Source organism: Felis catus, chromosome C1 (genome assembly GCF_018350175.1).
Source record: "Felis catus isolate Fca126 chromosome C1, F.catus_Fca126_mat1.0, whole genome shotgun sequence".
NCBI classification, from domain to species: domain Eukaryota; kingdom Metazoa; phylum Chordata; class Mammalia; order Carnivora; family Felidae; genus Felis; species Felis catus.
Window position 1 is genome coordinate 192279034 of NC_058375.1, and position 27836 is coordinate 192306869.

At 41.0% G+C, this 27836-nt stretch overlaps 1 protein-coding gene across 3 annotated transcripts; it reads left to right on the forward strand.

Annotated features, from left to right (window-relative positions):
• The first annotated feature begins 60 nt into the window (after positions 1 to 60).
• FASTKD2 (FAST kinase domains 2) lies at positions 61 to 17915 on the forward strand. Of its 3 annotated transcripts, none has more exons than XR_006583490.1 (12): positions 61 to 210; positions 1007 to 1827; positions 5238 to 5341; positions 6033 to 6141; positions 6431 to 6554; positions 6826 to 6965; positions 8099 to 8271; positions 12225 to 12388; positions 13616 to 13825; positions 14225 to 14312; positions 15385 to 15495; positions 16244 to 16358. XR_006583490.1 is itself a non-coding variant. In XM_011285507.4 (12 exons), the coding sequence occupies exons 2-12, from the start codon at positions 1105 to 1107 to the stop codon at positions 17837 to 17839; spliced, it is 2070 nt and encodes a 689-aa protein (XP_011283809.2). In that variant the 5' UTR covers positions 63 to 210; positions 1007 to 1104; the 3' UTR covers positions 17840 to 17915. The 3 variants fall into 3 exon arrangements, 2 of the variants coding, with proteins under 2 accessions (XP_011283809.2, XP_044890330.1); XM_011285507.4 differs by lacking the exon at positions 15385 to 15495 and adding an exon at positions 17720 to 17915 and having other exon boundaries at positions 63 to 210; XM_045034395.1 differs by lacking the exons at positions 61 to 210; positions 15385 to 15495 and adding exons at positions 246 to 318; positions 17720 to 17915.
• Positions 17916 to 27836: the final 9921 nt, after the last annotated feature.

Here is a 27836-nt window from a genome sequence, read left to right on the forward strand (position 1 = left end):
GCGGTATGCTCTCCCCTGTCCCTATCCCTAAGCCCAAGAAAGCTAGTCATTCTCTTTGGTAGGCTTTCTTCTCAGGAAATTAACCTCGCCAACTACCGCGAACGGAAGCTTTTTGACCTATGAGGGATCCGTAAAACCTCGCGATACGCGCAGCTCGCGGGGAAGCTGTCATGGCTGCGCCTGTATAGAACCACGGGGTTCTGACCTCAGGTGAGTGGACGACGAGCATAGGCGGGAACAGTTGGCAGCCCTGTACCATAGACTTCTTGCTTTTTGGAGAAAAGTCTCAGGAGTTGCTCGGGCATTAAGTTTAGGGAGGTGGGTTAATATTGGGTGGCTCAGCACTGGCTCCTAACATTTTCTGAGATCTGGTGATACTGGCTCATGTATCTATCTCCTAAGCGCAGGCCGCATGCAAGCGTCACTTTGGTTTATTGCTTCCTCTCCTCAGCGGTTCTACTTGTCCCAGTCCCTATTCTTACAAGTCCGGGTTTGGCAGTTGCTAAATGTTCATGTTGAAAAGTATCCGTCATGGGGGGTAGGAGGGAGGGGAAAGTGGGTGATGGGCATTGAGGAGGGCACCTGTTGGGATGAGCACTGGGTGTTGTATGGAAACCAATTTGACAATAAAGTTCATTAAAAAAAAAAAAAAAGTATCCGCCAACGTTAAAACTTTCTCAGTGAAGATCTCTCCACGCAATGGTAACATAAAATTCCTTTATTAAAAGGACACTGTGTGGGAACACTTTCCACCAGAAACCCCACTCTACTTACTTATTTTTAAAACTCATTTATACGATGACTACTTCCAAAGTAACCTGGCTTCTCTGAGACAGTGTACACATTGGTGGATGCGGAGGAAGCCCATGTTGGTAAAGCACTTTTACCGTTTTAATCTTTAATGTCTCCATAGGTTCTCACTTTAGTCTCTGTTAAATTCATTTCGTTTCTTTAAGTAAAAGTTTTGCTTTGATTTGTATTCCTTTTATAACCCTTTCCCCCACAGGAAAACAACGGCATGTCTTCTCTTTCACTCATAGAAGTGGCATTTGTGTTACATAGACTACTTTAAAGCGAGTTGAAAGTGTTTGAGTGGATAGCAAAATGATGAACAGAGCAAGTTCCTTTTTATGGAACCTCAGACAATTCAGTACTTTCGTTCCAACAAGCAGAACTATGAGGCTGTATCCTTTGGGATTTTCCAGGCCCAGAATTGTTTTTTCATACAATTCAAACCTAAGAAACCTTCTCTTAAGTGACTTTGGCAATAGAGTGCAGTCATCTATTAGGTACGTTTTTCAGGATGCCTTAATTTTTAAATCAAGAGACGACTTTCAAACAAAGGGCGTAAGCATTGAAACAGTCCTTACAGTTAGCAGAGTGCTTTGTCCTAGAAGACTCTCCTTTGATTCAAAACACTCTCTTTTCTCTGACGAGGGATTGAAGATAAACTTTCATCACGAGGCCTCCAATGAAAATGTTCTCACCAAGGAAACAAAACCAACCCCTGTCAACTATAGAAAACTGTCTCAGGAGTGTAGTTCTCTGAGTGATGTGTTAGATACATTTTCAGAAGCATCTACTTTTCCCAGTAGTAACTATATTTCAGCAATGTGGACCATTGCCAAAAGGATGTCTGATGACCAGAAACGCATTGAGAAACAACTGATGTTTAACCACCCTGCATTTAGCCAACTGTGTGAACAAGTGATGAGAGAAGCCAAGATCATGCACTGTGACCACCTGCTGTTCAGTCTTCATGCCATAGTGAAGCTGGGAATTCCTCAGAACAGTCTGCTGGTACAGACTTTGCTGAGAGTGGTCCAGGTAAAATCAAAAGGCGACTTAAATATCGTTTTTCTCGACATGGCATACTTTGAAAGACTGAGGGGAAATAGAGAAGTATCCTCCTTGGAAGAGATTATCAGTGGAATGGTAGTTTATATTTGTTTTTGCATATATGTGATTTAGAGACCTTAAGTTGACTGGGCCTTTCCTTCCTTTTGCTATGGACATTTATGAAAGCTTGTGCCGTTTTTTCTTCTCCAGAGTTAACCAATAGTGAGGACTAAAATGAGGAGAGATACAAAACATACAAGGAAATGTTGGTTAGTTGAAGGCAGGAGAGAAGGGAAGAGGGGAGAACTAATATTTGTTGAGTACCAGCACTTTTTCCTAGTTTAATTAATCCTCTCCATAGCCCTGCAAGGTTGATGTTTACCTCAGTTTTGCAGATGAAAAAACAGAGTTGATGATGTTAAACAACTTGGCTAAAGTCAGACAGCTAGTGGATTCATTTATTCATACAATTAACATTTATTTCGTATCAATAGTGTATCAGTTACTGCAGTTGCTACTAGAGAGAAAGATTTAGGAGACCTCATGCCTGTTTTCCCTACGGAAAGGGAAAGGGAAGGGAAGACAAATATTTTGTAGGCAATTATAAAAATAACCAACATTTATTTAATAATTCGTACATTTACTAAATTATAGGCACTGTGCTGAGTGCAAGGGGATATAATTATGAACAAAATAATGGCCGCATGGAGCTTTAAGTGCAATGAAGGAAAACTATAGTCTTGTAAGAGTGTGTAACAGACTTAACAGCTTAGTCAGGAGATGGCTTTCATGATGGGAAGAAGAGACAGGGGAGGAGGATACAGGGTTAGTGTTTGAGGCAGAGACACACGTACAAAGTTTGAAAACAGAATTGTCTCATATAATCCTCAGTGTAGCCTTTAAAATATGTACTACTGGGGCGCCTGGGTGAGTCAGTGGGTTAAGCGCCAGACTTCGGCTCGGGTCACGATCTCATGATTCGTGGGTTCAAGCCCCACATCAGGCTCTGTGCTGACGGCTCAGAGCCTGGCGCCTACTTTGGATTCTGTGTCTCCCTCTCTCTCTGCTCCTCCCCCACTCACGCTTTGTCTTTCAAAAATAAATAGACATTAAAAAAATTTTTTTAAATAGATACTATCATCTTACTAATGATTAGTAAATTGAAGCTTAGAGAGGTTAAATAACCTGGCCAAAGTTACCTTTCTGTGAATGTCACTCTTTGTAGGTCTTGATTTGCTGAGTAAATTAGCAAATACCTAGTTCATAGTAGAACAAGGATTCAAGCTCAGTAGGAGATGATCTCTAAGTTGAATGAGCAGCAGCTTGTGAGAGATTGATAGTGAAAGGGATGGTATTTGAAGCAGAGAAGATTGCCTATTCAGAAGAGAAGTTTGGCAGGTTTGGGGGAGCTGAAAGTAGTTCAGTGGTGCTGAAGTATAGAATATTGGGGTTGTGTGTTTGAGGTAGTACAGAGGAAATTGTGTAATTGTGGTCAAGGAGGAGGGGTTATGCGTATAGAGGCAAGACCGAGACTGGAAAGGGGGGCGGAGCTCAATCATGAAGAGCCTTTTATGTCTGGGTAAGGAGTTTGGAGTTATCCTCTAGGCAGTGGGGATCCATTAAGTATTTTAAGCAAAGTGTCGACATGTTCAAATTTATATTTTAGATCACTGTATGAGTGGAAACACCACCAGATGTGATGATGAAATGATAGCCCATTCAACTAATTGTGTACCTTTTAAGGGTGGACATCTCGTCTTTTAAACTCAATGATCAGGATTAAATAATTTTTAAATTTCTTTTTTATTTAATTTTTTTAATGTTTATTTATTTTTGAGAGAGAGAGAGAGAGACAGAGACTGAGACAGAGCATGAGCAGGGGAGGGGCAGAGAGAGAGAGGGAGACACAGAATCCGAAGCAGGCTCCAGGCCCTGAGCTGTCAGCACAGAACCTGATGGTGGAGCTCGAACCCACAGACTGTGAGATCATGACCTGAGCTGAAGTCAGACACTTAACCGACTGAGCCACTCAGGTGTCCCAATAATTTTTACATTTCTTGAGGATGGTCTCACGTGTAGTCCTTCCTATTATAGAATTGAAGAATTAAGCTCATAGGCATATAACTGTATTTAACTTTAACTTTTTATGTTACTCTGATTTCCATCCATCCTTCATTAAGAATGAATTTTTATTTGTGTGTGTGTGTGCTTAAACCACAGAATATATCTTTATTCTGTTTATTTGGTAGACTGTGTTCTCTGCACAGTTATTTAAAAGTGATTCCAGTTAGTCACCACCTGGTTAGCAATGCTCTTACTGGATTTTGGACAAGTATCCCCATCAGCATAGCCTCTGCATTGGTGAGGTATGAGCAGTGGACATTTGGAGTCAGTATATCTTTAGGTACAGTTGTGTCTTGCTGACCTGTTGGAGTGTTGTAAAGACAGTTTGGCTAGAGATGAAAGCTCAGTATGTCATTGCTGAATTTGTCCTTCAGTTACTTGGTCTTTCCTTTCACAGCAGATAATGATGGAATGTTGCAAATTGATATGGAAACCCTCCCATGGGAATGAGACCTTTCTTTTTCTTTCGGCCTTCTCCATTTCTTCTCATTACCTGGTTCTAAGCTAAGACTTTGTGCCTTGTTAGTCATGCCATTTTAGCAGAAGAGCATACCTCTTGCAGCCTAAGTTTTCTCACATGTGTTCACAACTACTTTTGTGAGGTGTATGAACTGGTTGTGATTAAGTTGTAGAGTACTAGATACACTGTGTTGTCACTTTTAACTTTCCGAATTATGCCCACTGCCATTTCTAGAATCTAGATTAGTACCCTAATCCAGGAGATCTGAGAGATGGAGCTGGGGGCCTGGAGCCCCCCTTGGGACCTAGTGGTAAAATGTGATAGCAGATGTGGATCAGAAGATTCACAACTGAAGCTACAATATGATAACCGGGAAAGGACAGAGAGAAATTGTAAGAGAACAGCTATCTGAGTTTCTTTGGGGATGGACAGATTACCGTGTATACCTCAGTAGCTCTTACGTTACTGCATTTGTTGTCTTCATGCTGAACTTGAGTCCTAAGAAGAAGTCAAAATAATGTTTGATAAAAGTCACTTCAGAAGCTTCTGAATATGATCAGTACCAAATGGATTTTCAGTGGTAATGATGAATGTAAAAAGTGTTGGTGCACAAAAGCGTGTGTTGGTTATTTGGGAAATTCACTTCATAATACATTTCATTTCCCAAAGATGTTGTTTCTTGTGGGCTGGCTATGAATTATGGGTTTGATACTTAGTCATATAATTGAAAGCATCAGTTCAGCAGTTTTGCTTTGGTGAGATCGTCTGCTCTGGGCTTATCATCTGCAGTGTTCTTGTAATTATATTTCAATAGGAACGTATCAATGAGTGTGATGAGAAATGTCTTTCAGTTTTGTCAACTGTTTTAGAGGCAATGGAGCCATGCAAGAATGTGGATGTTCTTCGAGCAGGAGTGCGGTGAGTCCTGTCTTACGCTTTCTTCATGTGGCATTCTCTATCCCTTTTATATCTCCAATCAAAAACCAAGAGGAAAGCTGACCTGCCTTTTTTGGGTGGGGGGAGACTTTGTTGCAGTATAGTCTTCAGTACCTTAGTAAACTTCAAATCCTGACTCTGGATCAGGAAAAGCTAGAAATAATACTTCTTTTAGGGTCTACCATAAAAAAAAAGTGTGGGCAGTAGTGAATTCTAAATTGATCTTAAAACACAGTACTGATGTGGGCTGGGGGAGAATTGACATGTGTTCCGCTCATCACGGTTATTTGGGCACCATGGGGAGGTTACGTGTCGCTGACTTGGCCTGAAAAGGGGCTTGAGTTTTATAATTTATAAAATTGCTGCAACTGATGTGTTGTCATAGGTCTGTGAGGATAGTACTTAATTTCCTTTTTCATTGACTGTGCATTGGGATATCTTACTATAATCTCCTGATATGATTTGTTTATTCATAATGGTAGCAGAATAATGTGAGAGGACAGTGCTGGGCTGGCCCTGCCTCTTTAACTACTTACACTCCCCCGTGGGTAGGCACATTATTTTTATGGGCTTCATCTTCCCTGCCTAGAATTAGGAGCAGGACCAAATGACTTCTAAGATAACTTTGGTTTTCAGATACTAGAATTGTGGTGTTTATTGTGTATAATTACAGGATACTAGCCGATCAGCAAGTCTGGAAAATTGAACGTGTCTTCACATTACAAGCTGTGATGAAATGTGTTGGAAAAGACGCACCAATTGCTCTTAAAAGGAAGCTGGAGGTAAACACATTTTGGATTTTCTCTAGTGGCAGGATTTGAAAAAAAAAAATTTCTTACGACCTGCTATCAGTTCCTGAAGTCAGTTTTTTAGGAGGACATTGTTGTGCTTTTGGGTTATAACTTTGCTAAAGTGAAATAATAGATGCAGATTTATATTCTTTGTATATACAAATATGTGTTTAATCTGTGTATCTATTTGAGTCATTCTGCTCAAACTTTATCCTTTTTACTTAAAGATAAATTTACTTTATGTTGCCACAAGTTATAAATTAAAGTTTGTTTTCTTTAGATGAAAGCCTTGAGAGAATTAGACAGGTTTTCCGATTTGAATAGCCAGCACATGTTTGAGGCTTTAGCTGTCATGAATCACCGCTCTATCACACTTCTGAATGAATGCAGTAAGATGGTCATAGGTAAGAGAAATTTTTCTTTCATGATTCTTAGCATCTGACCTACTGTTGAGGACTGTATTTGTTTTGTTTGTCTTAAGATCTTTGCTGTTATACAGACACTATCTGATGATATGATTAGATCTGAATTTTATTTTTGCCTTTGTTTTTTACAAAGTACAGTGCTATTTTTTTTTTTTCTAAAGAAACAAAAGTATCGAGTGTAGAGTGTCTTGGATGTTACGTTCAAAGCCATGTGGTAATTTTTGTTTGTTTATTTAACTCATTCTTAAAGGTAATATCCATGGGTGTCCTTTTAAAGTATTGATCAACATACTGCAGTCTTGCAGAGACCTCCGATACCGTAATTTAGATCTTTTTAAGGGAATAGCAGATTATGTGGCTACAACTATTGACATCTGGAAGTTAAAACAAGTAAGTTTGTTAGCAGTTTAGAATAAGCCTCAGAAACTTGGGGGAAGCATATCAATTCATTTCCCATTCTGAGTATTTCTCTATCAGCTTTATAGCAGTTAAAAGAGCAAAATATTCCAATGTTGGATTTACTTTTGAAAAATCAGCTCCTTATCATTTATGTCTAGGAGTTACCTGTTAATCTACTATTCAATCTTTTGACTATCTTTCTGAAATAAAAATTATATTGTCCAAAGTTTGCTCTTCTATTTGTTTTTCAAAAAAAACCAGTTGTGTGGTACTCTGGATAATTAGGATTATTTCTGTTTCTGCTTTTACTTTTTTAGATTTAGAATAATAAAAATGGGTAATGTGGCAGGCTTATGCATTTGGAAGAATAAAATGCCATTACTTAATGATCATGCCTATTTTCTATTTATGAAAAGTTGTCTTGTTTCCTCCAGAGTAAGAACCTTTAAATTTGGGGGCTGTGTTAGCAATATAAATATCTAGAAGCAGCTGGTAAAAATTTCTTTTTGTGACGAAGCAGTGGTAATTACGTTAGATCGCTAGATTCACTTTACCTTGGAGGGTAAAGTATATATTGAGATTGCCATGGAAATTTTCTTTGGAAAGAGAAGCACTAATTGTGAGAAGTTCCAAGAGGGAAATGAGAAGTGGACTGGAAATTTTAATTTAATCATAGTATTTCATCTCTGTTCTCATTTGTACAGCTCAACGTGGAATAGAGAAATTTTTGAGTTCTCTCTTACATGTTCTCTCTTCCTTTTGGATGTAGGAAGTGTCTGGGTTTGGAAGAGGGAATAGTTCAAGATGATTCGGTCATTTCGAAAAACCTCAGAAAAGGTGTATTTAAAGTAGTTTTCATATCTGTTGTATGAAAAACCTATAGGAAATGATTTAGAAATATGGAAACCATTGTATGCTCTGGTTCTCAGCTTATAAAAAGATAGTATTAATATCTGATTCAAGAATTACTGGAACAGATTTCGTGAGGAAGAGAGAACTGTTTCTTTGTGGAGAATATTCTCTTCAGACAGTTCTATTGCTGTTCAAATTTTTTGAGATCTAAAACAATTACTGGTAGCATACGGTAATTATTAAAAGTTTTTCCTCAATTCACTCTTTTAAAGGTTCTCTTTCTCCTCATTTTACTTGAAGACCTTGGCTTCCGACATACTGATTTGATGGACTTGTTCATGAAAAAAGTGATAGATGATCCTGCTTCTCTAAACATGAAAAGCATTATCTCTATTCTTCACGTGTATTCTTCTCTCAATCACTTCTACAAATGCCAGACCCAAGAGTATGTACTTGTTCTTTTTTTTTTTTTAATTTGTTTATTGCTGCATAACATACTTCAAGAGAAGATTACATATTATCATAAGCTTAATGGATTGTTACAAGTGAACACATCCATGGTCATTATCTATATCAACAAATAAAACATTAGTATACTTTATTTGAGAAGTTAAACAGAACTTCATTTTATTTTATTTTTGCTGTTCTTTTTTCTTTTTTGCCTTGCTTGTTTCTTTGTTCATTATGACATATTTGTTAATTCAGCACAGGAGTCTTCATTTCAAACTCTCCCAGCTTATTCCCTCAGCTCCTGAGTTCATAGTTCAATTTTCACCCTGACTATTCAATTGGTCCCAGACTACTGCTTTCTGTAATTTTCATTTTTAACCACAGCCATGCACTTCTGTTAAATACAGCAGCTCCTCAGACGTGCTGGGCTCTTTCATACCTCTGCTTTCCACCCAGAACATCTTTTCTCCCTTTCTAGATCACATTGGATTCACTGAAACCCCAAATGCATATAAAATGTCACTTGCTAGAAGAGTGATTAAAAGCCCGGACTCTGGAGTCTGCTTAGGTTTGAATCCCAGCTCTGCCATTTGTTAGCTACTTAACTGTCAGCAAGTTACTTGTCTGTGCCTCGGTTTCATCATCTATTAAAATGGGGATCAGAAGTAAGAATTATTTCTGATCACATTGGGTTGTTATGAGGATTAAACGAGTTAACCTGTGTTAGGTTCTTAAAGCAGTGCCCGGCACATAGTAATTGTTAGATTACAAAAAAACTTACAGCATAGGTCACAGGCTGGCAGGAATAAACTAGGGCAGTTCTGAGGGTCTCAGTGGCAAGAGTCACAGGCCATCACTTTGCCATCAGGTAAGTTACTTGACTGCAGCTGCTTCCTGTCCCTGTGGTTTTCCCTCAGGATTCAGATTTCTAAAACAGCAAGTCTGGTTGACTGGGTTTGGGTCATATGCCCGTCACTTTGGAGCACGTAACCCAAGAATCCTTGGCCCACTGAAAAGCAGCTGCCCACTGTACCCTCCATCGTACTGAAAAACTCAGTCTGTGCTGCATTTCCTGTGCCTTCCCTACTTGTCCCCATCAGAGCCCTTGTGCTTGTCGTATCTATGAATCTCTGGTGGAGCCCTGACACAGAGTTGTAATCACTTGTCAATAAGCCTGTCTCTGCTTCTCAGTTGGAAAGCTCTCTAGAGTGAGACCCAGGTTCTTGTTATTCTGAACTGAGCACAAGACCTGGCACTGAATAGGCATCTAATAAAGGTTTAAAAGTACCCCCAAATTTGGTCTTTCTCTACTCCCACGCTTGTCTTTGAGGCTGGCTCCCATGTACCTCCTGCACTTTCTTGACAAACACCCTCAAGCAGTGATGATTAAAACTCCAGCAACAGCTGCACAGATTCCATGGTATTAGGAGAAAAAGCACTGGGTGGTTAGGGAGTTTTTCAGCCTATTGTAAGCATTGCAAGAGACAACTTGGTCGAAATTGTTACATTGTGTTCCCTGTTCTTCTACTCCCCTTAAGGAGACAGGGCGTGGATATCCAGAGGAAGGAAGTAAATGGTAGGTACCAAAAGAACACTCTCCGGAAGAGAGAGAAAGGATGCTGGGGTCTTAGGCTGTAGCGGCAGAGATTTTAAAAGCAGGCCAGCTCAGAGCATTTGGGAAATAAGTTGACTGGAAGAGAGCGATAGAAGATTTGGCTGAGCGTATTGTATATCACATGTTGTACGTTAATCATTTTGTTTATGTGATGGCCTCTGGGAGACAGGGTGTGTTAAATCCAGAATATGTTCCTGGGTTTGAAACCCAAGGAAGAAAACATTGTAACGGTTAAGCTGTCCTTTCAGTCCTTTGGTTTCTTCTTGATCTGTACTTACCACCCTGTAAATAATCCCAGATTTGCATCTCTGGTCCTTAGTGTGCCTCTGGACTCCAGGACTTCTGTGGTTTGCATGTGGTCACCATGTATCTTCTTCCTCTTCTTTTTCTTTCTTTTCTTCCTCCTCTTCTCCCCCCTCCTCTTCCTCCTCCAGCAGTTATTTACTGTTTACTAAATACTATGTAAAGTGATGTTTTAAACCACTTTATTGAGGTCTGATTAACATGTAAAAAACTACATGTTTAATGCACCCAACTTGGTGAGTTTTTAACTCATTATTCTTGATTCTTTTCTACTAACCTTCTCTTCCTCATGTCTTCCTCATCTAAATTTGTTTATTTAGTCAGAAAACATATACTAAGCGCGTGGCTACTTAGGACAAAGATGAATGAGACACATCATTTTTTTTTTTTTTTAAGATTTTATTTTTAACTACTCTCTATATGCAACGTGGGACTTGAACTCATAACCATAAGATCAAGAGTCCCACGCCCTTCCCACCGAGCCAGCCAGGCGCCCCAAGACACAATCCTTTTTTGCCAGGATTCTATGTAATGGGTAAGGTAGATTTTGGTAATCGAATACAGCATAGAAATTGGAGTGAGAGAATTTTATGCAGGATAAATGGCAATAGAGGAAGACTGTGCGAGGACACTAGCCAGCCTGGTGACCTGGAGGTTCAGGATGAATGCCAAGCAGTGCTGCCTGGAGAGGTGGTTCCTAAGCAGATCTTAAAAGATGGAGCAGTAGGAGGTAACCATAGGAAGATAAGCAGGAAGGAAGATTCTGAGCAGAAAGGACTCCATATTCAGTCTGGGAGGAAAGAAACAGCAGAGCATGTGCAGGGAAGGACGCGCAGTTGGGTGCTGCTAAAACATGAGGAACGGCAGGAATGGGATGAGAAGATTCGAGAGTGATCAGCACCCAGGCTCCAGAAACGGTCATCTGCAGCCCGCCCTTTCTCGCCTCACTGCCTTCTCTGGGATCTTTCCCCTTCTTCCCATCCCATTGTAACTCCCACAGTCCTGCTCAGCCTGCCCTGGCCTCCACTGTCTCCCTCACCCCCTCCTGCTGCCCCTGGGACCTACCAGCTGATCTGAGACTTTTTCCTCTACAGGCTCACTGTGCAAAGGGCTCGCTCACAGGCGCACTTGCCTTCGCTCTGCAGCGTGGCCCCACCAGCTCCTTACAGTAGCACAGATAGCACGCACTCTCAGGGGTCCATTTCTTTGCTCAGTTTCAAATGATCTTCCCTTCTCCTGTCTTTTCCACTTGTTGAAATTCTCCTTAGCCCCAAAGCTCTATCTACTTACTTTGCTGTGTGCTATCTCAGTACTTTGCATGTCCCATAATGATAGATAGCTTCTGTCTAAGATTCTGACTGACCTGGGTTCAGAACCTGCCTGTGCTGTTTATCACCAGCGTCACCCTGGGCAAGTGACCTCTCCTACTGTGCTCTTTCCTCTCTTCATGCATGTTTAACTGCTTTGTTACACTGTATAACACTGCTTCTGGGTGGTAGGATTAGGCTTGCAGTTCTTTTACTTTTAACTCAGAATATTGGTAGCTGGAGAATCTACAGTGGTGTTTCAGGCCTTACAGACATACTCATCGTACAAATCCAGTATCGTGGTTAAAAGGCTCTGGAGCCTGACAACTTGGGTTCCAACACTGTCTCTGCTACTTCCTGGCTGTTTTTTCTTGGACAAGTTCTTCAACCTCAATGAACCTGTTTACTTGTCTTTTTTTAAGAGGATAATAAGAATACCACCCCATAAAGCTTTAGTAGTGATTAAATGAGTTAAAGCCTATGAAGTATTTGCTCTGTATAAGACATATGACAGTAGTTCCCTAGCATTTATTGAGAATCTATATTTATTATGAGGTAGCCACCTGACCTGAGGGACATATGAATACTTCCTGCCAGTCTGATTTTCTTACTTCCTTTCTTTGGACTCCTTAAAGCCATCGGTTCTCTGGCACCTAACTCGCCTCACCATGACCTGGTGTTCTGTTCATGTTTGAAAGCTGACTTTTCTTTGTTCCCCTGAAGGTTCCAGGAAGCTATGGCTCGTTCTCTGACTGGTTACCTTCACCACATCTCTTCTGAAAACCTCTTGAAAGCTGTGTCTTCATTTTGCTTGATGAACCATTTTCCCCTGGCCCTTATTGATCAGCTTCTCCAAAAGGACATCATCAATGAGCTGCTGACATCAGGTATGGCGTCGGTGTACAGTGGTGACTGAAATAAGGCAATACCCTGGCTGCCTTGTGATTCCGAACAGGGTCATAGGTGGAGCAGATGCTACTGAGGACAGAACCACAAATGATGAAGTTGAAAGCCAATGCTTTAAACCAGCAAACCAGCCTCCGTTAATGACAGAGCCCAGATACAGAAGGCAAGGATAAGAAACACATCATCGTCGTTCCTTTTTTTAAAAATTTTTTTTTCTTAATGTTTTTTTTTTTATTTTTTTATTTTTTTATTTATTTTTGAGAGAGAGAGAGACAGAGCATGAGCAGGGAAGGGGCAGAGAGACAGGGAGACACAGAATCGGAAGCAGGCTCCAGGCTCTGAGCCATCAGCACAGAGCCCAATGCGGGGCTCGAACTCACAGACCGTGAGATCATGACCTGAGCCGAAGTCGGACGTTCAAACGACTGAACCACCCAGGCGCCCCCTTTGTTCCTTTTATTTACGCTGTCTGCACCTGTACAAAGGCCGAGTGTTCAAGGTGTTCTCTATGCCTTGATCGGAGATGTTTGTAATTCCCAATCCTTACGTGTCACCTTTGAAGCCAAGTTCAGTCAGCTTCAGCAGCTCTAAACACTTTGTCACTCATGGCCTACAACGAGGATACACCCCCTAGGTCAAGCAATCAAATAGTTCCCAAAGTAGTGAATTTATTTACTCTTGAAACGAAATTAATTGTTGACTTTTGGTCTTTTATATTAAGCAAAGAAAAGCAATATCTGGCCGGATGTACAAAATTTGATCATGTGTCTGAGAACAGAGAAGTTTAAATTCTTTGAAAAAACAATGTTAGGAAATTCTGAAGTTGAATTGTGAAGGAGGAACACCACGTGCTGATTTTTTTAAGCGGTTACTGTTGGGGAAGCAGCCTTGAACCCAGGAAACCTGGATTCTAGTCCCGACTTTGCCTTTTGGTAATCATGAGGCACTTGAACATTCCTGGGCATTCCCTCATCACTCAGTGAAGAGTTTAGACTAAATCACCTTGAGAGAGATTTTAAACTGTAAGAGGTCATCAAATATGGGGCACTGATCTAGACTCTGGGAACTAGGGAGACACAAAGACTCCTCTCAATAGGAAACAAATAATCAGAAACATACGTACGTGAATCGAATGTCTTAACTCTGGCACTAGTGTTTTTTGGTAACTATTTTTTCTTAACTCTAGATTTTCTTTCTCTTTTTTTTAGGTGACATAGAGAGGAACGTTCACAAGCTTCGTATTTTGGCCGCTTGCCTAAAACTTGATACTTCTTGTCCCAAGGCCGTAGACTTAGCGCTGCCGCCGCTGCCTTCCATACCGCTATCTCCAAACGGGAAGGTGGCAGACGCACTAAGTAGCCTCCTGGGAGAAGGATTCTTCTTACGAAATGTACAGTTGCCACATAATTACCATATCGGTATGGGGCTTTGTGAGATTTTCCTCTATGGTATTTTATTTATTTTCCTTTATTTTGGACAAAGATGGGTTTTCCGCAGCAGGTTAGTGCGGCATTGGCCCCAGATTGGGCTGCCTGATTTGGGCTCTTGCTCTGTGCATACTCGTGCTGCGTTTTCGGGCCCTCCCCAGCCCCTGGCCCCTTGTCCGTGAAGCGGCAGTAAATGTGGTGCCCACCTCCTAGGGTTCCTGTGGTGAATAAATAAGATTATATGTGTGAAATCCAGACTAGAGTCTGGCACGTGGTAAGCTCAACATAGTTTTTGTTTGGTGCCGTTATCGTTATTAGTAGTGGTAGTATACATTTTGAAACAGAAAATCACTTTGAGCAATGTTTGAAAAATAAATTCTTTTCTTTCAGATTTTGAAGTCAGAATGGATATTAACAGGAGTCGAGTGCTTCCATTTTCCCATATGGATGCGGTAACTTCTGCTGCAGATATTCAAAGGTTGCTTGCATATGTTCATTTAAATCTTAATTCTCAAAGACTTCATAATAAGTAGCAGTAACAATACTAAGACCTTATATTTGTGTAGAACTTATAATGTACCAAGAGACTTCTCATCCATTAATCTACTCCTTAGGTGTAAATGTGGACATTGATTAAAGACAGTGGACTGGAGTTGAGCTGTTAAATAGGCAGTGTGTGTGTGTTTTTTTTAATAGGAAGTTTTTAAAAATCAGGTTTTAAAGCTGAATACTACAATAAAACAATGTCAACATAATTGAAACTATCAGTGCAATATAAACTTTTGACAAGATAGTGTAATAGTCCTCATAAAAAATGAAGGCATCTACAAAAATTAAATACCCAGTAAATATTTTGTTCTACCACCAGGATCTTTCCAAAGGTAGAGAAACTTTAGCTTTTTTTTTTTTTTTTTAACGTTTTTTTTTTTTTTTTTTAATTTTTGAGACAGAGAGAGACAGAGCATGAATGGGGGAGGGGCAGAGAGACAGGGAGACACAGAATGAGAAGCAGGCTCCAGGCTCCGAGCCATCAGCCCAGAGCCTGACGCGGGGCTTGAACTCACGGACCGTGAGATCGTGACCTGAGCTGAAGTCGGCCGCCCAACCGACTGAGCCACCCGGGCGCCCCAAACTTTAGCTTTTTAATGAAGTTGTATTGTGTATGGGTCAGACTGTATTGAAGTTAATCATAAGCCGTTTCCTTGACTCGCATACTACAAACCGTGTGTCTCTGGAGAATTGTGATACTGTGCCCCAGAGGATGTCCTGCCGAGCCAGTGAAGCAGGTGCTTCCGGTCATGTTGCGACACCCTGTGTTCGGTCAGCCTTCGTACAAAGGCTCTGCTAGCCCCTGCAGGGTGCATGAAGTAGAGGCAGACGTGGATCCCGACCCCAAGGAAACTGTCTCTTGATTGCTTTATAGGACATGCACGTAAATACAGTAGGGAGAGGTATAGAAACAGATCTGTAGGCGTTCAGACTCTTAACCTGCTCATCCCTCTCCATTCTCATATGACTCTTTAACTTTACCCTTTTCTGAATCCATCTAGCTTGTTCCTTGTCCGTCTGTTTCACTGTGATCTTCCCTGTACTGTCACCCATCTCCCCTGAAGGAATAGCTTTCTCTGTGACCTCTGTGAAAGCTAATTGTTCTTTTTCAGGTACTCCATTGTTCTGGCCTAATAATATACAAGCTTTCAGCCTAAAGTCCTGAGGAGAAGTAAGGAATGTGAGCATTCCTTTAAAAGATAAAATTTCTCTTATGTTATCTCAGATAACAGCCAAAGTATAACAGAAGAGAGAAAGGATACAAATGTCTTATTTTCCCCCCAGCCAACTTAATCTTTCCAAAAGGCCAAGAACAATGAAAAAACAAATTACGCCTTCCATATTTTGTTACACATACAGATTTTATCTTTTTAACAGTTTGGCCTTTCTCTTAGCGTTTCCTGTTTTGTATTTGGTCTCTCTGGTTTTCAGATGCTGCTCTCTCTGGACCATGTGTATACAAGGAGAACATTTGCCATTTCGTTTTTCTACATCAGTACTTCTAGTAGCATAAATAATTATATTCGGGTCAGAGATTGAACACTGCACAGGAAAGCCTTGAAATGCTTTCCTATCTGGATATTTTCCTCATCAAGAATGTAGCCATCCTTGAAGGTGGTTGAGGGATAGCTGCGTAAAGCATTATTGCAAGCTTTTGGTTTCTAAAACAGCCTTCATGTGCTGGAGTGTTTGTAAAGGCCGAGTAACAAGGAGGTGGAGGACGGGAGGGGCAGTGGGGAGCAGTGAGGCCTATGGTTGGCAGAGAGCTCAGCCATGAAATCTGCAAAGAACAGGAGCACGGCAGATTGTACATGCAATCTCATTAATAACGGGTCTCCTTTTGTGCATTTTTGTCTTCAGAGTAGCTGTGCTGTGTGTTCCTAGATCTACTTACTGCTTGGATTTAACCCACCCCAGAGGATTCCTTGCTATGAAAATGCGGCATTTGAAAGTAATGGGTTTTCATGTAATCTTGGTAAGAAGAAAATGCACACGAGATACTCTTCAGTGACTGATGTCTGTTCTGCTGGGGATGTTGTGGTTGAGGGTGGTCACAAGGACTCTAGGGGAATCGTCAGCAGTATTGCAGTAATTCTTTGGAAAAGAACATTTCTGTACGTGATTTGGTTTTTACTCAGCTGATAGCTGTCATTTACTAGGAGTTTTATAAATGCTACATTTGGTCAACTTTAATCCTTTTTGGTAAGAGGAAAAATTTCTTATTTAAGACCCATGACATCATATTCATTTCGCAGAGTTCCTTAAGGGAAGGAAAGATGAGAATTTAAGCTTTGTTTTCATGGGCTGGTGTGAGGCTACTGTAGGAAGTATGTCTCCAGGAAAAGCTAGCTGCTTGTAAGAGGGGAGCTCACATCTCATCTTGATTCCAACTCCACAGCTTTGCGTGACCAGCCTTTCCAGATGTCTCTGTATGGAGCAAGAACCTTGTGAACGAGTTTATATATATGTTAGCGTTGGGATCTATCTAATTGCCACTCATTTGGTCCTGCATATTATGTGAAATGTAAACATTCACATTTACGTTATGATACTTTCCTATCCAAAAATGGATTACATGTATATTACTGAGGTTAAGATGCCACATTTCTCTTAATGGGCTACTGTTTAAGCTTTTTCCCCATAAGGGATATTGTATGTATTCTAAGGAAGATTATCCCAAGAAAGGGATTTTTTCACCCTTTAGAGGACCTTAGTTTTTTAAATGTTTATTTTTGAGAGGGGGCGTGCAGAGAGAGAGGGAGACAGACAATCCCAAGCAGGGCCCCCGACATGGGGCTCTATCCCACAAACCATGAGATCATGACTTGAGCCTAAATCCAGAGTTGGATGCTTAACCATTTGGGCCACCCACGTGCCCCAGAGACCTTTAAACTTTTTAGAATTTTCACTGATAGAGCTTTCTTCGACCCTACCTAGCACATTCTCTTACTAACCCTTTAAAATATGAGTAATCATAAGATAGCACTTGCTTTAAAATTTTTTCTTGTTAATGTTTTTATTTGTTTTTGAGAGAGACAGAGACAGAATGCGAGTGGGTTAGGGGCAGAGAGAGAGGGAGACACAGAATCCGAAGCAGGCTCCAGGCTCTGAGCTGTCAGCACAGTGCCTGACGCGGGGCTTGAACTCACGAGCTGTGAGATCATGACCTGAGCCGAAGTTGGACTGTCAATGGACTGAGCCACCCAGGTGCCCCAGCACTTGCTTTTGAAGAGCAGTTGGCTTGATATCACGTTGATATGCTTGGATCTCGAAACTAGCTTTTATTTTACGCGTTGTCTTCTTGCATACTGATTATTTTCTCCTTTCTTTGGTAAGGTCCATAACTGGGAGATAGAAAGACTGCAGATGAAGGATGTAGTCACGTTTTTGAAGACTGAACTCTATTCAGCTGAAGCCTTTCCTACGGCTGATGTAAATCTGCAAAGCACGTGTTAAAATGGAAGCCGCCTTTTCATATTGGGGGACGTAAATTTGTAAAATAACTTTAATAAAGACTGCAATTCAGTTGTCAGTGGAATCTACCTGACTAGTCACTATAACAAAAAGTATCACTTCAGTTCACTGTTAAAATTAATTTGAAGAGTGGGAGAGTGTTGTTATTGGCATTTTAGAAAGTGCTAAGAAAACTCCAGGGGGATCACTTTTCCAACCCAACCTGTTTCCTCCAGTGCACAGATATGTGACAGATTCATGAGGTTTTATTTTGGCTCGTGAGCTTTGATGCATTGAACACTGGCTTCTTAGTTGTGAAGGGCAGCAGCTAAGGTGGCACGGGCAGTCCTTGCGTTCGAGACCTGCATATTTGCACTCTTACTGCATACACTGTTCTAGAATTCAGGCACGGACTGCCTTTTTCATGGCCATTGGACCCGGTGCTCAAATCACAGAATTTAAGAAATGATGCGACAAATGCCTGCAGGCCAGGCGTCTGCTTTTGTAACAGGCATTCTAGGTGGAAGTGCCTCGTGAGCCACACTAAGAACTGCACAGCGAAGACAGTACAGACATGGCAACGAGTCTAAATTTATTAAAACTGCTAGGTTGCGGGTTGCTGACATGTAACTGTTGTTGCCATTATTGAGGTCGTTCCTTTTCCCTTTCTTCCCCTCTCCCCACCCATTTCAGGAAGTCTTTTAAATTAAATATATAGCTGAGCTATGTTGTGAGTCAGAGCTGAGGACTATTTTTCAGTTATGTTTGTTCCTTTTTTTTTTTTTTCCCCTCAGAGAGAGTGTGAGCTGGAGAGGGACAGAGAGGAAGAGAGAGAATCCCAAGCAGGCTGCACACCCAGCATGAAGCCCAACGGGCTCAGTCTCACAACTGTGAGAACATGACCTGAGCCGAAATCAAGAGTTGGATGCTTAACCGGCTGAGCCACCTGGAGGTGCACTCCCCCCCGTCTTTTTCTTGTTTATTCCTTCATTGAAACATTTGTTCAAGGGGCGCCTGGGTGTCTCAGTCAGTTAAGTGTCCAACTTTGGCTCGGGTCATGATCTCACAGTTCTAGAATTCAAGCCCCTCATCGGGCTCTGTGCTGACAGCTTAAAGGCCTGCTTCAGATTCTGTGTGTGTGTCTCTCTCTCTGCCCCACCCCTGCTTGTGCTCTGTCTCTCTCAAAAATGAATAAATGTTAAAAAAAAAACAAACAAACAACATTTGTTCAAATTTGCAGTATAGCTGTCTACCTAGTGTTTGACTTACTGTGGATATAGTGAATTTCATTTATGAAACCCGAGTGCCATGTAATTTGATAAGTATTTTATCCCAATGCAAAAGACTGGATGTTTCTGTCATCCCTCCTAATTCTTATGTCGAAACCTCACCCAAGCATGATGGTGTTTGAGGTAGAGCGTTGGGAGGTGATTAATCCATGATGGTGGAGCCCTCATGAGTGGTGTTGGTCCTCCTAAAGAGACCCCAGAGAGCTCCCTTGGTACTTCTGCCATTTGAGGACACAGAAGATGACCGTCTGTGAGCCAGGAAGAGGGCCTCCACCAGACACAGTCTGCCAGAGCCTTGATCTCAGACTTCTCAGCCTCCAGATCTGTTGAGAGTTTTTGTTGTTTATAAACCACGCAACTAATGGCATTCTGTTAATATCAGCCCGGATGGACTAAGATACCCCAAATACACAGACATGCAATTATTGGACACCTTATTCTCTGCCGGATCCAGCCAAGTATTCAGATGTATTCTCTCTTTCCCAGTATCGTAACTCTCTGAGGTGTAGCCGCTATTATGATCCTCCTGGGGCCCCTGTTTCTTTATCTCTAAAACGAAGATTATTTGCCACGGCGATGAAGATCATAGGGCAGGGCTGGAGTGTGAGCCTGAGGTGACATGGGCGTAAGAGAGAGTCGAGGAACCCTGGAGTGGCAATAAAGCTCCAGCACAGGACTGCAACTCTTGAGGTTTTACCCGCTTATCCAGCATTTAGAAAAGGTTCGGGGTGAAAGGAAGTTTAGCAATCATTTAACTCACCTCATTTTATGGATGAGGAGGTTAAAACTCCAGGAACTTGATTTTCCTGGAGTCTAAGCCCCATCATTGATTGCTGCTTCATTTCATCCTCTACTGCCCTTTAGCTTGGGTCTCAGCAGATCTGGATTCTGGCTTCCAATTGGACGGCACTTAGCCTTGTGGCCTCGGCCAAATGATTTTAACCCTTATAAGCTTCAGAATGAAGTTTGAAAATCTTTGACTAAAGAAACTAAAATTCATTCTTTAAATGTTTTGTGTGTATCTGTTGCTTCTAGAGGCTTAATTATGGCTCATAGTCAAAGGAATGGACAATTTTTTTTTTTTTTTAGAGAGAGGGGGACAGAGGATCCGAAGTGGGCTCTGTGCTGACAGCCGAGAGCCCAATGCGGAGCTCGAGCTCCCAAACCATGAGATCATGACCTGAGCCAAAGTTGGACGCTCAACTGACTTGAGTCACCCAGGTGCCCAGGATGGGACAGTTTTATGAAGACTTGTAATTACCTTTTGGGGAAGTCGTTTTCTTGCATCTGTACCAGTTGTCGTGGTACATAAAAAGGCATTCCTCTTTAAATAGGTATTACCAGTGTCGGCACTCTTCGTTGGTTTTTGGTGTAAAAACAATCTTGTGAGACTCCAGGTATAAGTCATATGTTTAAGTATACGTTTAAGTAATAATATATAAGTCTTCTCAGGATAGAAACATTTACTTCCCATTCCAGGAGGATATTTACATATTCTTTTCTGGTATTCAGTTGATCAAAACAAAAGAAAACAAAACAAGCGATCTCCTTTTCTGGTATTCAGTTGATCAAAACAAAACAAGCGAAAAAACCCAAACCACACAACCCCGGTTTGATTTCATGGACTCATTTCTCATACACTGAGAGGTTTCAATATAAGGTGGGAGTTTATACATTCAAATTCTGACTGCTCTTGATCAAGTCACAAAACATTTTGTATCTTAGTACCACTAACTCCACTCTAGAAAGGATGAACCAACCTATTTTACTGTAACAACCAACCAAAGCATGAATGTGAAAGTTAGAAGTTGATGTGTTAATATACACGGCTTGCTTCTGATGTAGTCTCTGGTAATCGGTCTTTCACCTCGTGAAAGAAATTAGGTGATTAGAAAAGACTTCCATGTTCTTTATACCTGATTCTGTGTTCAGACTCTGAGCTTTGTGTGTATTTGGAGCAGTGTCAAGATGATTATTATGATTATTTTATTCTTGGGCTTCTTTAAAATGTCTACTTATATTACATTCCATCAGGTATACACAAAGGTGAACATCAAGCTGAGGGGAAAATATAGATGACATATTTTTGACAGCTAGCTAAAGAAAGAGCTCCTGTAAGTTGGTAAGAAACACTAACATAACAAAAGAAAAATGAGCAAAGAGCTGATTAACATGAAAAAATTTCAGTCGACTACTAATCAAGAACATGCACATTCAAACAAATGAGGTATGTTTGCCTTTCAAATTAGCAGTGGTTTTTTTTTTTCCTTTTAAGAATTACAATGCTGCCATAGGTGTAATGAGGCACGCACTTGCGTATACTGCTGGAGGAATGTAAATACCTTTGTGGAATGCATTTTGTGGCTTCCCTCCTGGATTTAAAAAAAGAAATAGCTTTATTGAAGCATAATTGACGATGAACTGCATATGTTTACAGTGTAAATTTGATCAGTTTTATCAGATTTTACATATAAAATATCACCACAATCAAGATCGTGAACATATCCACCACCCCTAAAAATTTCTTCCTTCTTTGCCTTTCCCTTTGTTCCCTGCAAACCACTGATCTGCTTTCTGTCTCTGTGGAATGTCCTTTGGGTGCATGCATCCAGAGTCTTAGAAATATTGATATGGATTGAAATTGACCAGCATTAGATTTTTAATGATCTTTGTGCCTATATGCATACAGAGTATATACATGATAAATATTTGTATTACTCCTGTATTGTGTGTAAGGATTCTTATCGCTCCATTAATGTGATATTTCACCACATATGAGCCAGACATTGAAAATTATGTGTGTTCATCATTACTGGAATATATATACTCTCTAAGCTCTCGCTACTCAGTGTGGTCCATGGACCCATGGTGTTGACGTCATCTGGAAGGTTGATAGAAATGCAGAATCTTGGGACCCATCTCAAGACCTACTAACCAGAACCCATATTTTGACAATATCCCAGGTTAATGTATGCTCATTAAAATTTGAGAAGCACTGTTCTAAGACATCATTTTAATAGTTGTGAAATATCTGGATGTGTTACAATTTACTTGACGGGAAAAGTTTACAATGATATTAAATGGAAAAGCAAACACCAACTCCATATTGGGATCCAAATATTATTTTTAAAACATGCAGCTTAGGGGTGCCTGGGTGGCTCAGTCAGTTCAGGGTCCAACTCTTGATTTCAGCCCAGATCATAATCTCACAGTTCATGAGTTCGAGCCCTTCATCGGGCTTTTCATTGACAGTCCAGAGCCTGCTTGGGATTCTCTCTTCCTCTCACTCTGCCTCTCTCTCTCTCTAAATAAATAAACACACCAAAAATTTTCTTAGCAGCTTATATAATGCATAGTAGTACAGAAAAAGATAGGAAGGAAAGAGATGGAGAGAATGATAGTTCTGAATAGAATTGTGATAATGGGGACACCTAGGTGGCTCAGTAGGTTGAGTGTCCTACTTCAGCTGGAGTCATGATCTCACAGTTTGTGGGTTGAAGCCCCACATCAGGCTCTCTGCTGTCAGTGCAGAGCCCATTTCCGATCCTGTCTCCCTCTCCAACGTGACACCCACGTTGTATCTCTTTCTCTAGAAAATAAACATTTGGGGCACCTGGGTGGCTCAGTCAGTTGAGTGTCTGACTCTTGGCTTTGCCTCGGGTCATGATCTCATAGTTTTGTGGGTTCAAGCCCTGCGTCAGGCTCTGCATTGACAGCACGGAGCCTGCTTGGGATTCTCTCTCTCCCTCCTTCTCTCTCTGCTCTTCCCCTACTCGTGCTGCCTCTCTCTCCAAATAAATAATTAAACTTTAAAAATAAACATTAAAAAAATTTAAAAACAGAATTGTGATTTTTATTTTCTTCATACCTTATTTTTCATGTTTGCAAGAATGAATATGTATTACACTTAAAATCAGAAAACAAATCATGAGTTCATCTCCATCCGTTCTTAATGTTTGATTCTCCAAACAGCATTTTAGCAATTAGTGATAACCACCAAGAGCTTACTTAGTGTATACCTAGAATAATGGGGGGATATAAAGAGGTTAAGACGGGGATCCTCGGGGCACCTGGGTGGCTCAGTCGGTTGAGCGTCCAACTTCGGCTCAGGTCACGATCTCGCAGTCCGTGAGTTCGAGCCCACGTCGGGCTCTGTGCTGACCGCTCAGAGCCTGGAGCCTGTTTCAGAATCTGTGTCTCCCTCTCTCTCTGACCCTCCCCCATTCATGCTCTGTCTCTGTCTCAAAAATAAATAAACGTTAAAAAAAATTAAAAAAAAAAGACGGGGATTCTCTCAAGTTGCTTATGAGATAAGATGCCATTTTTGTTTGTCAAGAGATGTGCAAAAAGGCCCAAAGAACAGGGAAGAGGAGGTCAGAGGGAAAGGGTCACCGAGTTGGGTTTTCAGAGCTGGCTGTACAGAGGAGAATGAACAAGGTTGGGTAACATACAAAGAGAGATTATATATAATCTGAAAATTTCTTGAGGGTTTTTTATGAGATGGAACAACAGTGATGGTGGTGGTGCATGTAATACATTCTGCTAACTAAATTTTAAAAGGGAAAGGAGACAAGAGCATGATCCTCTGCTTAGAATGTCAATGTGGCAAGTAAATAATTTTCTTAAGTTTACGGTGAAATCTTGTAGAATGTGGCTCATTCTCCTCCACTCCAAGTCCTCCCTTTTTTACCTTGTGGTGCACATAGAAAATGATAGTGTTGGGCACCTGGGTGGCTCTGTCTGTTAAGCATCCTACTTTGGCTGAGGTCATGATTTCACAATTTGTGAGTTCGAGCCCTGTGTTGGGCTCTGTGCTGACAGCTCAGATCCCGGAACTTGCTTCGGATTCTGTGTGTGTCTCTCTCTCTGCCCCTCCCCTACTCATACTCTGTCTCTCTCTCTCTCTCAAAAATAAATAAACATTAAAATATATTTTAAAAAAATGAGATTTGGTAAACAAGAAACTTAAAAAAAAAAGAAATTGGTAGTGTTTTCATAGCACAAAGCTAAAGATTATTTTGAGATTTTTATTTGGAGTTTACTAGAACAAAATATTGTATTTTCTCCATACGCTATAAGAACTAAAATCAGGGGCGCCTGGGTGGCGCAGTCGGTTAAGCGTCCGACTTCAGCCAGGTCACGATCTCGCGGTCAGTGAGTTCGAGCCCCGCGTCGGGCTCTGGGCTGATGGCTCAGAGCCTGGAGCCTGTTTCCGATTCTGTGTCTCCCTCTCTCTCTGACCCTCCCCCATTCATGCTCTGTCTCTCTCTGTCCCAAAAAGAAATAAAAAACGTTGAAAAAATTAAAAAAAAAAGAACTAAAATCAGTAAAATCCAAAGTATTTGAGAGGAATATTGATTTTGTGCAAAATTCCCAAATACATTTTTTAAGACGCCTTAATGAGAAACTTGATCTTGCTTTCCAGACTGTTAAATATCAAGTTGTATGCTTGAAATGGCTATATCCAACTCTTGATCAAGATATTTTAATGACGAGCTCTTTGAATTCTTGGCAATCACCATTGACGAGAAACTTGGTTTATGTAAGTAGCTGCTGAAACAATTTGAAACCATTTTTTAAAATCCATTCAAAAATTGAAAATTCTATTTAAAGCCTAATAGTTCTTCTCGTTCTGTCATTGACAAATGAGAAGTGGGTTTTTTTGTGTGTGTGTGTGTGCTAATACAAATGGGTTTGAATTGCAATTGAATTTTTTTCACACCAGGTATTTCCAAGTAATGATGAAGTTCTGAGCGCGTGTGTGTGATACACTTTTAACCCACTTGCGGCACATGGATGCGCTACAGCTCGCGGAGGGGCCCAGGGAACTGAAGTCTGTACATTTCCCAAGCACCCCCTTACGGCTTGAATTCCAGATGTGACCTGGTTTCCTCCAAGCAGATGTTCCTGTTTGAGATTAGGAAGCCCAGATGAGATGGAAACCATTATGTCTGCTCTCTCTGGCCACGACTGTGGAGCATTTGATTTTTCTGGACAGCAAATAGGGCATGCTCCAGCGGGATGTGGGGCAGCGTTCTGCCGGTAGGTTCTGTGTGGCCTTAGAACTAACAAGCAGGCAGCGGCACCATGATTTTCCGATGTCCGTGCTGTCGGCAGGGCTAGGAGCTCTTCTGGACAGCCAGTTCCGGGCTGGTGGTCCAAGAGTCACACCCGGAAGTCAGACTAAAGGCTGCTCTGTTAGCTCTCCCAATCATCTTGTAAGAAAGAGGAAGCAAGCTCTGTGGATGACCAGAAGTTAACATCCAATTACATGGTGTTTAAGCTTAGATGGAGCTAGATGGAGTGCTTTCTGTTATCAGCTACGGAGTGTTGATGGATAAAGGTACTATAACATATCTATCTATCTATCTATCTATCTATCTATCTATCTATCTATCATCTATATACCTATCTATCTTATCTATCTATCTATCTATCTATCTATCTATCTATCTATCTACCTATCCATCGTATCTATCTATCTATCTATCTATCTATCTATCTATCTATCTATCTACCTATCCATCTTATCTATCTATCTATCTATCTATCTATCTATCTATCTATCTATCTCATCTATCTTATCTATCTATCTACCTACCTATCCATCTTATCTATCTAATCTATCTATCTTATCTATCTATCTTATCTATCTATCCATCTTATCTATCTATCTATCTTATCTATCTATCTTATCTATCTACCTACCTATCCATCTTATCTATGTGTGTATCTATCTATCGTATCTAATCTATCTATCCATCCATCCATCTTATCTATCTATCTAATCTATCTATCTTATCTATCTATCTGATCTATCTATCTTATCTATCTATCCATCTTATCTATCTATCTTATCTATCTATCTATCTATCTATCTATCTATCTAATCTATCTATCCCAGAGCCAAAAATGGGATACCTTTTAAAAACACTTTCTGAATTTTGCTCTGAAGAATCTCACTCAAGGCTAGAGACATCCATTATGTTACTAAGAGCCACCAGGGCCATCCATGGATGCTGCCAGCTGGTTTTACACGTCCCTCACCCTCAGGGGGTTCTTTTAGACAGCAATAAATTTTCCCTGGCAGTTGAAAGGTGAAACCAGCCCTCCTGCCTTTATGTTCTACTCGTGCACCCAGCTGTCACCATACTTCTCCGGTTTTCAACTCCGGAAGCCCACCAGTTCCATCTCAGGTGACCTCTGTACGCCAGGACCCACGTCACCCTGAAAAGGGAAAGAATGGCATCTAACTTTTGCCCACTTGTTTCAGGAAATCCATTCGTCTTTTTTGTGAAAAGTGCCACAAATGGGGAAAGACGTGGAATTTGATAAATATGTACTTTCATCTTAAAAGTCATGACTTTTAAGTTAAATTAGACAAAAAGCCAACGCCATCATAGTTTGGGGACCTTTGAAGAGCTTCGATGTCACGTAGACTCATCAGAAAAGACCCCATCTATCTTATTAAATGCTGCTCTCAAGGAAAAGCACAGTTAACTGAAACGAGGCAATGCCCTCTTCACCAGCTTGTGGTGCAAATCAAGTTGTATCCACTCTGCCGCTGCGGGCTGCAGTCGAGAGGGGCTCACACAGTCCAGTCCCGGATGGGCTGTGCCTTTGATGCGCCTCCTCTTCACCCAGCTGCCCCTGGGCAGGACTCTGTGCACGCTGCAGTGTTGTAAGAGAGCGCACTCCCTCAATGTTCTCATGGAGAACCATGCTCCTCAGCCATTTTTCTCGAAGCCCCGACTCAAGCCAGGGCAGTGAACTCAGAACAGGTTTTCCAGGCTCAACCTCCCACCTTGCCCAGTAATATTTCTTGGGTGATTGTGGGTAACCATGTAGCTTTAAAGAAAAACAGAGACGAGCAAGGCGGTGCTGGTCACAGTATGGAGAATGTGGACGTAAAACTACTTGTGAATTTACTTGCTCATTTAAAAAAAATAAATGTGCTCTATGCATTTCTAAGCCAGAGTGTCTCACGTGACACTCTTGAAAGAAACACAAACCCAGCAAGACAATCTAGAAGCCACATTTAATTTTGATTTTGACACCCATGTGGTTTTTTTAAAATTTAAAAATATTCTTAATTGTGGTAGAATACACATATTTTGGAACCAATTTTTTTTAAGTTTATTTATTTTGAGAGAGAGAGAGAGAGGGAGAGTTAGCCAGAGACAGGGGGAGAGAGAGAGAGAGAGAGAGAGAGAGAGAGAGAGAGAGAGAGAATCCCAAACAGGCTCTGCACCATCAGCACAGAGCCTGATGCAGGGCTCAAACTCATGAACTGTGAGATCATGACCTGAGCTGAAGTTGGATGCTTAATGAACTGAGCCACCCAGGTGCCCCTGGAACTGTTTGTTTTTTTTTTTTATTTTTTTATAATTTAAAAAAATTGTTTAAATTTACATCCAAATTAGCATATAGTGCAACAATGATTTCAGGAGTAGATTCCTTAATGCCCCTTACCCATTTAGCCCATCCTTCCTCCCACAACCCCTCCAGTAACCTTCTGTTTGTTCTCCATATTTAAGAGTCTCTTATGTTTTGTCCCCCTCCCTGTTTTTATATTATTTTTGCTTCCCTTCCCTTATATTCATCTGTTTTGTCTCTTAAAGTCCTCATATGAGTGAAGTATATGATAATTTGTCATTCTCTGACTAATTTCGCTTAGTGTAATACCCTCTACTTCCATCCACATAGTTGCA